Genomic DNA, 13905 nt, shown 5'->3' with positions numbered 1-13905 from the left:
TTTCCAAAGAGAGTGCCTTGGAGTTTCCTGAGTTTTGCTATATATGATTGTCCCATCCAAAGATCACCTCAAGCAAACAATTTGAGTCCTGGAAGCGCTCCTCTACAGACATTTTCAGAAATGTGGACTATTCTTTTGGGCATTTGTCTTTACAGTAAAAATAATGGATGTAGCTACCACAACGTCACCCATCAATTTGTGGAGTCTCATTTTAAAGCCCAGGGTTTGGCATTTTGTCTGTCACCATCTTGTTTTAGGAGCCACTGGTGACTATACTGAGGATGGATCTGACTGAGAGGCTGAGCACACTATCAGCAGACAGCCTGTCACTCAATGAATGGGGTTGCAGTGTTGCTGGAACCTGTCCCAGCAGACACTGGGTGAGAGGCAGGGTTCACCCTGGACAGGTCACCAGACTATCACAGGGCTGACACATAGAGACAGACAACCATTCACACTCACATTCACACCTACGGACAATTTAGAGTCACCAATTAACCTGCATGTTTTTGGACTGTGGGAGGAAGCTGGAGCACCTGGAGGAAACCCACGCTGACACGGGGAGAACATGCAAACTCTGCAGAGAGTTTTTTGGGTTTTTTTTTTTCCTTTTTTTCAAGATTCTCAAACTGCCGCTCCAAAATCATCAAGGTTTAAAGACTGTCTGAGTGGAAGAATGGACCAAAATCCCATCTGAACATGAGGAGACATTAGTTTCTTTACACAGGGGGTGTCTTGAAGTTGGCAATACAAACAAAGACTTCTCTAAATATTAAATACATTTCCATTAATGTGGTCAATACTTTTCCCCCTGTGTCTTTCCACTTTACTGCACATAATTTCTATGGATTGAAATATTATGATTTACATATCAGTGTAGTTTGATTAAGTTAATACGAATGTCTGGTCTAAATACTATGCAGCATTGGAAGTAAGTTTAATTAGAAAAAAAAGTTGGACGTCTTAAATGTTATATTATTTCCCCTGATGTATGTCAAAAAGATTTTGGAAATCATTGCATTTTGTTTTCATTTACATTCTACCAAGTGATCACATCGACACATCGTCAGTAGACTTTCACATCTACACATTATGCACTGGGCCTGTTGTCAACATTCAAGGACGCCACAACCAACACCGAGACATCAACAAAAGCACATGGTTATGTTTAGAAAAAGACATCAGGGTTTGGCTCTACACTGAAAGCGAAAACAAGGCTGGTAAAGTCTGGTTTTCGTCATCAGGGGGAAACGCAACCGGACAAGGACAAAAGTTAAGGCAACGAAAATCTGGGTGGGGCAGGCAGGAGGGGTGGTGGATGGGTCCAACAGACACCGAATTTCACCTGAGAGAGCGGTGTTCGCGTCCTGTAAGATTCTAAAGCCAAACCTTGTTCTTTTTTCCTAAACCTAATCACATGTGTTTGTTATTGAAGTAGCGACGTGGTGCATTTATTTTGAAAGAGACTGAATGTAAACGTGAAATTTCCTGTGAAAACGAAAGTGTATCTCGAAAGAAGAGAAGTTGGCATGGTGTCCCAGAACGTCAACAACCAACACACCAAGGGTACCTTGGACGTCGTATGTGGACGCTGAAAGTCATGACCAAAACGTCAATATGTGACGAGGTCGGATTGAGAATGTGTTGCATTACACTGCGAAAGGTTCTGTGCGGCCGTGTTACAAACTGACTTATCATGCCACCTTAAGAACTGGCTTTTAGTGACAGTATCTGATGCCAAAATCATTGACAAAGCATTTCATGACTCTGGAGTGAGAACAGGCTGGTTCTACACAGTGTCCCAACTTTTTTGGAATCAGGGTTGTACAATAAAATGTAGTTTGAAATACTGCCAGCAAAAAGAAATAAACTCAAAATAAAGATTCTCACTGTGAAGAGACTGAAGGAGCCAGAGCCCGTGGCATTTAAATGGAAATTTCTTATTACAACACTAAGACTTGCGTAGTGTTGGACTTGACTTTGCTGTGAACTAAACCTGGTCTGGAGTTGTGGAGATAAGCCCTTTCTTCCCCTTTTACTGTCATGGTCTTCTTGCAAAATGGTCTCTTGCTCCCATGATACATGACTTGACTCTTAAACTTCCCTAAGCCCTTACTATATAGGTGTGCTGTACCCAGACATTGCTGTCCCTCTGACAGGTGTTTCTGCTTGACTGAAGGACTTGCCAAAGATCATTTGTCTAACAACTGTGTCTCCTGGTGTCTGGTTTGGTGGAAGATGGCAGCAGTGACCTTCTGGGCAGCAGTGTTGCTCACTTACGGAGTCTCTACAGGAATTGCAATGGTAGAGTACTAATGCTGAATGATGGCTTGCTTCATTGTAACTGCTGTGAGTAAGATGACCGTGAAACAAGATGATTTGTTCTTATAATGTCTATTGTTTCTGTAAAGGTCCCCAGTGGATCATCTCAGGGCCAAGGTAGATATGCGAAGGCCTCCAGAGGATCCTCGAAGGTCCCAAGTAGATATCAGAAGGCCTCAAGAGCATCTTCGCCAGTTGCCAGTGGATCTTCGAACATCCCCAGTACATCTTGGCAGGCTCCCAGTGGAGCTGGGTCCTCGGCTGGGGCCTCGGCTGGGGCCTCAGCTGGGGCAAACGATATCCTTACACTGGACATGGCTCCAAACTCTGTTGATGACATGTACCAAGGTTGCAAAACAGAAATGTACCAGAATCTCCAAGAATTACTGGCGAATGAGAAGAACAAAACCCCACATTCAAAGCAGTCTGGGAGAGCTCAGAGCAACGGTACAACAAAAAATTTCAGAGATCAAAACCAGCCCTGGGGAAAGAACGTATTGTAGCTATTTACTATTACACCTTTGGCGGAGACAATGCGTATCTTGATTTCAATAATGCAGTTCGAACCCAGGGGCCTCAGTACAAGACCACATTTGGGTATCACGCACTTCACTTTCTCCTGACCGACGCCATTCAAACTCTCAAAGAACGCAGGCTTGCAAATCTCCCTCAGGGAGAGGACGGATGTGTCACTGGCTACCGCCGTGTTGACAGAACCTTTGACCAAGTCGTCAACACGCAGCTTCGATTCGGCTCTTTTACCTCAAGCTCAATGGGTCAGTACAGCAAGAATGTACAAAGATTTGGAGTTAAGACGTGCTTTGAGATTTACACGTGCTTTGGAGTAGATGTCTCCATGTATTCTAAATTTGAGAATGAAGGCGAAGTGCTGATTCCTCCTTACGAGGTCTTTAAAGTGGTAGGGGTGAAGAAGAGATCTCAGTATAAGGATTTTCCATGTGAGGTGGAATATGAACTCAGGAGTACAAATAAATCTGTCTCCCATTTGAACTGTACTCTTTTTAAGAAGTAAAGCACTCTCACGTTTTACAGTTAACAAAACGTCAAATTTAGGATTTACGACGCCTGTTTTAAATGTTGTGTTAATCAAAATTCATGTGAGTATGGATTTATTTGTTAACATTTGAATGACTCAACAATATCACATTGACTTCAAACACTGAACACACAGAGGTTTACAGCAACAAGTGTTTCAAGAAAAAAGATGCATTAAAATTAATCTCTAAATTGTGTAATTGTTGTATTGGGTCTGTATTAAAATGTTAAAATGAAAATCAAAAATTTGTAAACTGTTTGAAACAATTGTAGTAATGCATTGTGTTATTGCCTGTATTACCTGTATTTAAAGTGGATGCATAATCTGTCCTACAAAGTTTCTGTATGAAAACTGTGTCAAAAAATAAATGGAATAATAATTAAACACACTCGTGTTCACAAGTTGTGCAAGTTTGTCATTTTTACAGTGAAACGCCTCGGTGTCCTCTCACTGTCCAACAACCCAAACAGAAGAAGTTCATCAGAAAGTTCGTATATAGATACCTGTGGCTGGTTCTACAGTGTCCCAACTTTTTTGGAATCAGGGTTGTACAATAAAATGTAGTTTGAGATCCTGCCAGCAAAAAGAAATAAACTCAAAATAAAGATTCTCACTGTGAAAAGACTGAAGGAGCCAGAGCCCGTGGCATTTAAATGGAAATTTGTTATTACAACACTAAGACTTGCGTAGTGTTGGACTTGACTTTGCTGTGAACTAAACCTGGTCTGGAGTTGTGGAGATAAGCCCTTTCTTCCCCTTTTACTGTCATGGTCTTCTTGCAAAATGGTCTCTTGCTCCCATGATACATGACTTGACTCTTAAACTTCCCTAAGCCCTTACTATATAGGTGTGCTGTACCCAGACATTGCTGTCCCTCTGACAGGTGTTTCTGCTTGACTGAAGGACTTGCCAAAGATCATTTGTCTAACAACTGTGTCTCCTGGTGTCTGGTTTGGTGGAAGATGGCAGCAGTGACCTTCTGGGCAGCAGTGTTGCTCACTTACGGAGTCTCTACAGGAATTGCAATGGTAGAGTACTAATGCTGAATGATGGCTTGCTTCATTGTAACTGCTGTGAGTAAGATGACCGTGAAACAAGATGATTTGTTCTTATAATGTCTATTGTTTCTGTAAAGGTCCCCAGTGGATCATCTCAGGGCCAAGGTAGATATGCGAAGGCCTCCAGAGGATCCTCGAAGGTCCCAAGTAGATATCAGAAGGCCTCAAGAGCATCTCCGCCAGTTGCCAGTGGATCTTCGAACATCCCCAGTGCATCTTGGCAGGCTCCCAGTGGAGCTGGGTCCTCGGCTGGGGCCTCGGCTGGGGCCTCAGCTGGGGCAAACGATATCCTTACACTGGACATGGCTCCAAACTCTGTTGATGACATGTACCAAGGCTGCAAAACAGAAATGTACCAGAATCTCCAAGAATTACTGGCGAATGAGAAGAACAAAAACCCCACATTCAAAGCAGTCTGGGAGAGCTCAGAGCAACGGTACAACAAAAAATTTCAGAGATCAAAACCAGCCCTGGGGAAAGAACGTATTGTAGCTATTTACTATTACACCTTTGGCGGAGACAATGCGTATCTTGATTTCAATAATGCAGTTCGAACCCAGGGGCCTCAGTACAAGACCACATTTGGGTATCACGCACTTCACTTTCTCCTGACCGACGCCATTCAAACTCTCAAAGAACGCAGGCTTGCAAATCTCCATCAGGGAGAGGACGGATGTGTCACTGGCTACCGCCGTGTTGACAGAACCTTTGACCAAGTCGTCAACACGCAGCTTCGATTCGGCTCTTTTACCTCAAGCTCAATGGGTCAGTACAGCAAGAATGTACAAAGATTTGGAGACAAGACGTGCTTTGAGATTTACACTTGCTTTGGAGTAGATGTCTCCATGTATTCTAAATTTGAGAATGAAGGCGAAGTGCTGATTCCTCCTTACGAGGTCTTTAAAGTGGTAGGGGTGAAGAAGAGATCTCAGTATAAGGATCTTCCATGTGAGGTGGAATATAAACTCAGGAGTACAAAAACATTTGTCTCCAATTTGAATTGTGCTCTTATTAAGAAGTAAAGCACTCTCACGTTTTACGTACAGTTAACAAAACGTCAAATTTAGGATTTACGACGCCTGTTTTAAATGTTGTGTTAATCAAAATTCATGTGAGTATGGATTTATTTGTTAACATTTGAATGACTCAACAATATCACATTGACTTCAAACACTGAACACACAGAGGTTTACAGCAACAAGTGTTTCAAGAAAAAAGATGCATTAAAATTAATCTCTAAATTGTGTAATTGTTGTATTGGGTCTGTATTAAAATGTTAAAATGAAAATCAAAAATTTGTAAACTGTTTGAAACAATTGTAGTAATGCATTGTGTTATTGCCTGTATTACCTGTATTTAAAGTGGATGCATAATCTGTCCTACAAAGTTTCTGTATGAAAACTGTGTCAAAAAATAAATGGAATAATAATTAAACACACTCGTGTTCACAAGTTGTGCAAGTTTGTCATTTTTACAGTGAAACGCCTCGGTGTCCTCTCACTGTCCAACAACCCAAACAGAAGAAGTTCATCAGAAAGTTCGTATATAGATACCTGTGGCTGGTTCTACAGTGTCCCAACTTTTGGAATCAGGGTTGTACAATAAAATGTAGTTTGAGATCCTGCCAGCAAAAAGAAATAAACTCAAAATAAAGATTCTCACTGTGAAAAGACTGAAGGAGCCAGAGCCCGTGGCATTTAAATGGAAATTTGTTATTACAACACTAAGACTTGCGTAGTGTTGGACTTGACTTTGCTGTGAACTAAACCTGGTCTGGAGTTGTGGAGATAAGCCCTTTCTTCCCCTTGAATGTCATGGTCTTCTTGCAAAATGGTCTCTTGCTCCCATGATACATGACTTGACTCTTAAACTTCCTTAAGCCCTTACTATATAGGTGTGCTGTACCCAGACATTGCTGTCCCTCTGACAGGTGTTTCTGCTTGACTGAAGGACTTGCCAAAGATCATTTGTCTAACAACTGTGTCTCCTGGTGTCTGGATTGGTGGAAGATGGCAGCAGTGACCTTCTGGGCAACAGTGTTGCTCACTTACGGAGTCTCTACAGGAACTGCAATGGTAGAGTGCTAATGCTGAATGATGGCTTGCTTCATTGTAACTGCTGTGAGTAAGATGACCGTGAAACAAGATGATTTGTTCTTATAATGTCTATTGTTTCTTTGAAGGTCCCTGCTATAGCTGGGGCTGGGCCCTCGGCTGGGGCAGACGACATCCTAAAACTGGACATGGCTCCAAACTCTGTTGACGACATGTACCAAGGCTGCAAAAATAAGATGTACCAGAAGCTCCAAGAATACCTGGCAAATGAGAAGAACACAAACCCCACATTCAAATGGGCCTGGGAGAGCTCAGAGCAATGGTACAACAAAAAATTTAAGAAATCAAAACCAGCCCTGGGGAAAGACCGTCTTGTAGCTATTTACTGTTACATCTTTAAAGACAATAAAGTGTATCTTGATTTCAATACTGCAGTTCGAACCCAGGCACCTCAGTACAAGACCACATTTGGGTATCACGCACTTCACTTTCTCCTAACTGACGCCATTCAAACTCTCAAAGGAGAAGAAAATCTCCCTCAGGGAGAGGACGGATGTGTCACCGTCTACCGCCGTGTTGACAAAACCTTTGACCAAGTCGTCAACACGCAGCTTCGATTTGGCTCTTTTACTTCAACCTCAATGGGTCAGTACGCCAACAAATATTTTGGAGACAAGACGTGCTTTGACATTTACACGTGCTTTGGAGCAGACGTCTCCATGTATTCTCCATATCCAGAAGTACGCGAAGTGCTGATTCCTCCTTACGAGGTCTTTAAAGTGGTAGGGGTGAAGAAGAGATCTCAGTATAAGGATCTTCCATGTGAGGTGGAATATAAACTCAGGAGTACAAAAACATTTGTCTCCAATTTGAATTGTGCTCTTATTAAGAAGTAAAGCACTCTCACGTTTTACGTACAGTTAACAAAACGTCAAATTTAGGATTTACGACGCCTGTTTTAAATGTTGTGTTAATCAAAATTCATGTGAGTATGGATTTATTTGTTAACATTTGAATGACTCAACAATATCACATTGACTTCAAACACTGAACACACAGAGGTTTACAGCAACAAGTGATAAAATTAATCTCTAAATTGTGTAATTGTTATATTGGGTCTGTATTAAAATGTTAAAATGAAAATCAAGAATTTGTAAATGGTTTACAATTGTAGTAATGCATTGTGTTATTGCCTGTATTACCTGTATTTAAAGTGGATGCATACTCTGTCTACAAAGTTACTGTATGAAAACTGTGTCAGAAAAGAAATGTGATAATAATTAAACACACTTGTGTTCACAGTTGTGCAAGTTTGTCATTTTTACAGTGAAACGCCTCGGTGTCCTCTCACTGTCCAACAACCCAAACTGTGCTTGTTGCTTTTGCTATTGGCTGTCCTTGGCGAGACCAGCCCTACTCTGCTTCTGGTAGGCTACACTGCACTTCTTAACATGTCTCCCATAGACTGAATATAATTAGTGGATTTGCAGTGGACACCAGAGAAATAGACACAACAAGGGCCGAGAACAGAGCTGAGAGACAGAGGACAGTATTAAGAAGGAAGAGAGGAGAAAGAGACACTAGCCATGTTTCCATCAGCCTGTTTAGATGCGCATCTAGAAGTATCGCATTGGAAAATTATGATGGAAACGGCAAAATTCGAATTAAAATCCCCTGATTAGCACAAACTAAAATACGCTCGCTTTAACCGGGTTTTGATTGATTCAAAAAAATGCTGATTCGCAAAACGGGGGACGGAAACAGTTATGTTTGAATTAAGTCTGACGTAGCGCACCTCTCTCCATGGTGATATCCACACTCCGGGTCGGGAAGGCGGTAATGCATTTACAAGCTGGTTGCCAACGTCAGAAAACGTAGAAGAAGAAGAATGCAAGACTTGTTTTGTTTCTGGTTCCGTGGAAAACTTGCACAAGTTCGTAGTTTTCACCAAAGTCCGTACATTCAATGGAAACACACTGGATTCATATTTCTTTTAATGCGCATTTCCCAATGATTCGAATCACTTTCAGATGGAAACAAAGCTACTGTCTACTGATGTCATGTGTTAAGCGGGATTTATATTTGCGTGTCAGCTCTATGCCGTAGCCTACGCATGTGGCCTATGCTGTTCTGAGCAGTTACACCTCAAAAAATATTAGTCTTTAGTTTCTGTGAGTTTAGTTTAGTTGATTCAAAACACACATTAAACATGGCTTAATAGAGACAATGTCAAACACAAGTACAAAAATCAGCTACACTATAACATTCAGTATTCAGAGCCAATTTGTGTACTTTATCTGGACACATTTTCCCCACAAATACAACATGCTAAGGATTTTAGTACAAGCCTATGGCATTTTACATTGTATAAATTAGCCTAACAGCTAGTGAACTTTTCCTCTACTCATATGAAGCCAGGGACAACAGCAACATTTAACAAAGGTAACGGTACATAATTCAGCTCCATTAAAACTCACAAGGTTCACTGACAAAACAACTGCCTTATACTAAACACGTTTTCTTAACAAATACACCATGCTAACGTTATTAGCACAAGCCTATGGCATTTTACATTGTGTAAATTAGCCTAGCAACAAGTGGAGATTTCCTCTGCTCATATGAAGCCAGGATAAATCACACACGACTTAAAACGATATTTTGTGGAGGCTTTATTGTCTTCACAATTTATTGTTTCTTATCTGTGAAATTAAAGTAAATAAAAGCTTACGCTAGGTACAGCGTGAATTTGACACATTGCTTGCATGACATGTTCATGTTCTAATGTTAAAAAAAAAAAGTTTACATTTTGGTCTGTTATTTTTTAAGGTGAGTGTGTTTGCTGATCCTGTGAGTTTATCTATCTCCTTTAACTTTAGCTTATATTGTAGTTATACTATGTAGCATGTGAAATAGAGTATGGTTAATGTGCTAGGAAAGGTAGTATCGGCACTGTCTCTACCTGGAGCTCGCATGTACGGAGCCTGGGTTTGGTTGAAGGTGGCAGTGCTGTTTGGGCTGAGAAAGCCATGTGTAAGTAAGGTAAAGGAGGTTATTGGGTTGGTGTGGGGAGCAGTGAGACCTGGCATTAGGGGAGTGTCTCTGGGACGCCAGACATCACTGTCTAACCTCCTGGAGGTGTCGTGGGACCAACTAGACGAAACACTGGTGAAAGGAGGTTCCCACCTGATGACCCCAAAGACATGTTAGTTATCACTGCTCACTGGTCTGTAGAGTTAAGCCTTGCCATAATAGCTTATCATTGGGCTTAGGAGGTTATTCACTGAGTGCTGATCCTCTCTCTAGAGCACAAACTTCTTGTGTTTATTTGTGTTTATCTTATTTGCATTGTTTATATCACTGAATGACTGAAAAATATATTTTGGAATTAGTGACAGAGCAAAATAGCTGACTGAAAGAGGCCAAGACAGAGAAATGCATTAAGGAGTCTATTATTTCATACTAAACTCTCCCACTGAACATGTTTCTCATAGCTTAGCCTGCTACATTTCTTTGGAGACAACTTCAATGTGGCGAAGCTTTATTTTGATGTAGAGTAACTGGTAGCTTAGCTCACTACATCTTCCAAGTAACATGCCCAACACTGACCACTTCAAAGGTATACTAAGCGGAATTTATATACGCTTCCAAACCCTCCATAGCTGACTGCATTATGACTTGGCAAAACACTGTGTTGTTAGGCTAAACAACAGGGAAGTTGGCAGCAACCACACGCTGCAGAGACGGAGTCAGTGTACGTGACACGCTGCGTCTGTGCCCCATGTATTTCGGCTGTAAGGCAGCACAGGTAGGAAGGACCCAGACGCAGGAGATGCAGGACAGCAGGCTGTGGTTTCAGGAAATATACCTGAAGAAGGTAGATGAGATGACCAGGCAGGCAAGCAAACAGGCAGAAACAATCAGCAGGGGAAAACCAAAAACTCACAAGAAACACCAACAGATAATCCCACAAAGAACAAAAGAACTGAGTAGAGAAAAAGTAGAGGATGCTAATTGGAGGAGTGAGAACAGGTCAATGGACTGCAGGAACAGTGAGGGACAGGTGAAACTAATCAGGGCGGGGGCAGACAATCAAAAAGGCGGGAAAACAAAGAAAGAAAACCAGACATGACACATTCAGAGTAAACCTACAAAATAAAACAGGAAACAGAATAAACATGAAAGAATACATGAAACAAGGAACAACACAAACAGAACACTCCAAAAACAACACAGAAAAACCAGGATCATGACGAGGCATGTAGCTCACCTACACGCTTCGTTGTAGTGACGGCCAGGAGAACTACAGCTGTTGCTGACAGCCACTTCAGCTCTGAAGTCCTGGGTCTTTATACCAATCAGAAAACAGCGTCCACCTCTGCTGATACTGCACACCGGTAAGACGAAGCGCAAGGCTCAGCATGCCATATCCAAACCCCTAGCCAAGACAGGGAGTCTTTCCTGCTAGGGAGGCGCCAGGGTGACCCGCAGAAGAGTCTGTGCAGCAGTGAAAACCAAATCACTGGCTGGCCAGAAGGGGGCACCAGAAGAAGTCTGTGGCCTTGCTGAAGCACTCTGAGAGGTGTTGGTAACATCAGAGGAAATGGCGCAGAGGCATAGAGAAGACCCCCTTGCCATGCATGAGCCAGGACATCCTAACCCAGAGTGCTGGTCTTCTCCATCACAGAGAACCAGATGGGGCAGTGGGTCGAGGTCTCCGAGGCAAAGAGATCCACCTCCACCCTGTTGAACCAACCCGGTCTCTGTTTGAAGTTGTCAAAATCCAGCGTACGGGCAGTGACATGCGGCGTCACACACTGGCAAAAAAGCCATCCTTGAACGTCGGCATGATACGCAGCCAGTTGCTGTTATAGTTTAATGGCACTCTGTGGTGTCGGGGGAAAGGTGGCAGGACAAGAACAGAAGTTAAGGCGACAAAAGTCCAAGTAGGGCGAGGTGGGTGGGTCCAACAAACATAGACCTTCACCTGGGAGAGCAGTGTTTGCGTCCCGTAAGGTTATAAGGCCAAACACACGGTGAGCCATGTGTTTTTGCGTGTGTGTTGTTGGAGAAAAATCCCCGGCAATTTGAAGTGTTGAACCAACGTCGCATGTTTAGACTGACTTCAGAAGGACTGAAAGGTTTGCTGCTGTTTTTCCTCACTCTTTGTCATGTCTTTGCACTTTGTTCACAGGTGTCTTCAATAAAGACACTGTGTTTGTGCTGATCTCACTTGTGGACTTTGTTGTGTCTGTCTAGCCCAGTTAAATTGTTGTGCAGGTATCTCCTCTGCTGTCCTCTCTGTATTTATACTGAACAACAATGATAATATGAACTTGTTACAAAAACAGTTAACATTTAATTCACATCATGTGGATAAGTGGAGTTATTGACACCATAAGACTGATTTAAATGTTCATCACTGTGACGGCTTGTGTCTGCTTGTTTTGATGTATGCTGCTCTGTAGAGGAGAGAGGCTGGAACAGGTTGTGTGTGAAGGATCTGCACTGATGTTTAACATGCCAACCGCAGCCATGTTTGCATACTAGTGGCATTCAGCTCAAAGATGATAAAAATAAACAACAAAATATAACTTAAATATATAAAAAGACTGATGGATCCAGGCCATTACAAAAAATGTAAAATAGGTATTTCAGTATTAAACCCTATTTAATATTTAACTGCACAATTAGAGCTGCTTTCAAAGAGATACAGTCAGGTCCATAATTATTTGGACAATGATACAGTTGTCGTCATTTGGCTCTGTACTTGGTTGCAAATCCTTTGCAGTCAATGACTGCCTGAAGTGTTGGACACATAGGCATCACCAGATGCTGGGTTTCTTCCCTGGTGATGCTCGGCCAGCCCTTTACTGCAGCCGTCTGCACTTCCTGCTTGTGTTTTGGGTGTTTTGCCCTCAGTTTTGGCTTCAGCAAGAGAAACGCATGCTCAGTTGGATTCAGGTCAGATGATATGACTTGACCATTGCAGAACATTCCGCTTCTTTGTCTTAAAAATGTCTTTGGTTGCTTTTGCAGTGTGCTTCAGGTCATTGTCCATCTGCACTGTGAAGCATCGTCCAATGAGTTTTGAAACATTTGGTTGAATCTGAGCAGATAATGTAGCCCCAAACACTTCAGAGAAGTTAGACTTACAAGCACAAGGTCTGCAACTAGCTTTCCAGCAACAAGGAACTAAGTGAGTTAGCACCCAGCGTTTAACTCTGCTAAACCCCAAGCAACTGGCTTCCTCGGATCAGAACCTTTGGAACAAAGGACCCAACAAAGACTGCAGCTGGAACCACACCTTCCCAGCCCTCTTCTGCCGGCTAACAGCAGCACACCACCAAGTGACTCTTTCCCCATCCACTCAAGGATCAGAAATGTAACAACTGGACATAGCTTATCACAGCTTTACAGGCTGAGCAAGACTATTTGACTTGTTGTATGTGATTTGATGCTGTCATTGAGTTATTGTTGTGATAGTTTGCAGTTAGGTCATTGATTAGTTGGCTTCGCCACAGCTAAGTGTTTAGTTTGCTAATACTGTTCACAAACAGATTCTTGCACACAACTAAACAATCTCTGCACTAATCCAGACCGTTTGCAACACACGTCACACTGACACAGACTCATTAACAAATAGGCTTTCAACAGAGCTACAACCAAACGGGTGTCTCAAAGTTCCCGCTTCTTTTCCTTTGTCTTTGTCCTGACCACACGATCAGACAGACACCTCCCCTGAACGGAAGCCAGCCTTGATTCAGCCATTTTGGTAGTTCTCTGATGTCAGCCTTTGCTAGTTTGTGAATAAATATAATTCTTTGGAATCAAGCCTGCTGTCTGTTTAATGCTGCACAAGAGTGAATGAATAGTCAACCTCTGCTGCGTCAAGAACTCCGAAATCCTTCAGGCATTACTGTTAATTTTTGTCGTTGTCATTAATTTAATTATTAATCAAACTCAAAGTAATAGTTTAGCCAATTTTATGAGACTGATACCTTTAACTGGCTATCATTTTTCCCTTTACGGAAATGGTGCCCCACGAGGTGATTTAGTGTTTAATAAGTCACATTCTTTAACATGATTATTAATTATTATTAATAATTATCAATTATTTCCGATAACCAATTTACCCCAACATGACTGGTGCCTACGCGTGAAGCCCTAATTTATGTTCACAACATAATTGGTGCCTTCGTGTGAGACCCAGGAATGTTGACCACAACATATTTGGTGCCCCATGGTGAGGCCTAATATGTTGATCACAACACTGTTTAATTGATGATCATGTTAATTTGTCCAAATACTTATGAGTTGGGGGACTGTGTGAAGAAATGGTTGTCATTCCTACACGGTTCATACTACATTTTTGAAAAAAAGCCTTAAATGAAAGCTGAGAGTCTGCACTTTAAGC

The 13905-nt window shown here is 42.0% G+C and overlaps 2 protein-coding genes and 1 pseudogene across 2 annotated transcripts; all 3 read left to right on the top strand.

The window, feature by feature from the left end:
* The first annotated feature begins 2132 nt into the window (after window positions 1-2132).
* On the top strand, window positions 2133-3368 carry LOC125890800 (erythroblast NAD(P)(+)--arginine ADP-ribosyltransferase-like; annotated as a pseudogene).
* Window positions 3369-4239: 871 nt separating this feature from the next.
* LOC125890799 (erythroblast NAD(P)(+)--arginine ADP-ribosyltransferase-like) lies at window positions 4240-5888 on the top strand. The gene is made up of 2 exons (XM_049579613.1): window positions 4240-4407; window positions 4515-5888. Exons 1-2 carry the CDS (start codon window positions 4342-4344, stop codon window positions 5457-5459), a joined length of 1011 nt encoding a protein of 336 aa, XP_049435570.1. The 5' UTR covers window positions 4240-4341; the 3' UTR covers window positions 5460-5888.
* Window positions 5889-6384: 496 nt separating this feature from the next.
* Window positions 6385-7703, top strand: LOC125890805 (erythroblast NAD(P)(+)--arginine ADP-ribosyltransferase-like). Its single transcript, XM_049579620.1, has 2 exons — window positions 6385-6519; window positions 6633-7703. Exons 1-2 carry the CDS (start codon window positions 6447-6449, stop codon window positions 7385-7387), a joined length of 828 nt encoding a protein of 275 aa, XP_049435577.1. The 5' UTR covers window positions 6385-6446; the 3' UTR covers window positions 7388-7703.
* Window positions 7704-13905: the final 6202 nt, after the last annotated feature.

The sequence above is a fragment of the Epinephelus fuscoguttatus genome, linkage group LG6 (genome assembly GCF_011397635.1).
Source record: "Epinephelus fuscoguttatus linkage group LG6, E.fuscoguttatus.final_Chr_v1".
NCBI classification, from domain to species: domain Eukaryota; kingdom Metazoa; phylum Chordata; class Actinopteri; order Perciformes; family Serranidae; genus Epinephelus; species Epinephelus fuscoguttatus.
The sequence above is the reverse complement of the archived record's forward strand: the minus strand, read 5'-3'. Positions and strand labels throughout refer to the sequence as shown.

Coding starts and splice junctions, on each gene's coding strand:
- LOC125890799 (XM_049579613.1), top strand. CDS start 4,342: ATGGCAGCAGTGACCTTCTGGGCAGCAGTGTTGCTCACTTACGGAGTC. Junction 4,408..4,514: donor TCTCTACAGGAATTGCAATG/GTAGAGTACTAA, acceptor GTTTCTGTAAAG/GTCCCCAGTGGATCATCTCA.
- LOC125890805 (XM_049579620.1), top strand. CDS start 6,447: ATGGCAGCAGTGACCTTCTGGGCAACAGTGTTGCTCACTTACGGAGTC. Junction 6,520..6,632: donor AGGAACTGCAATGGTAGAGT/GCTAATGCTGAA, acceptor TCCCTGCTATAG/CTGGGGCTGGGCCCTCGGCT.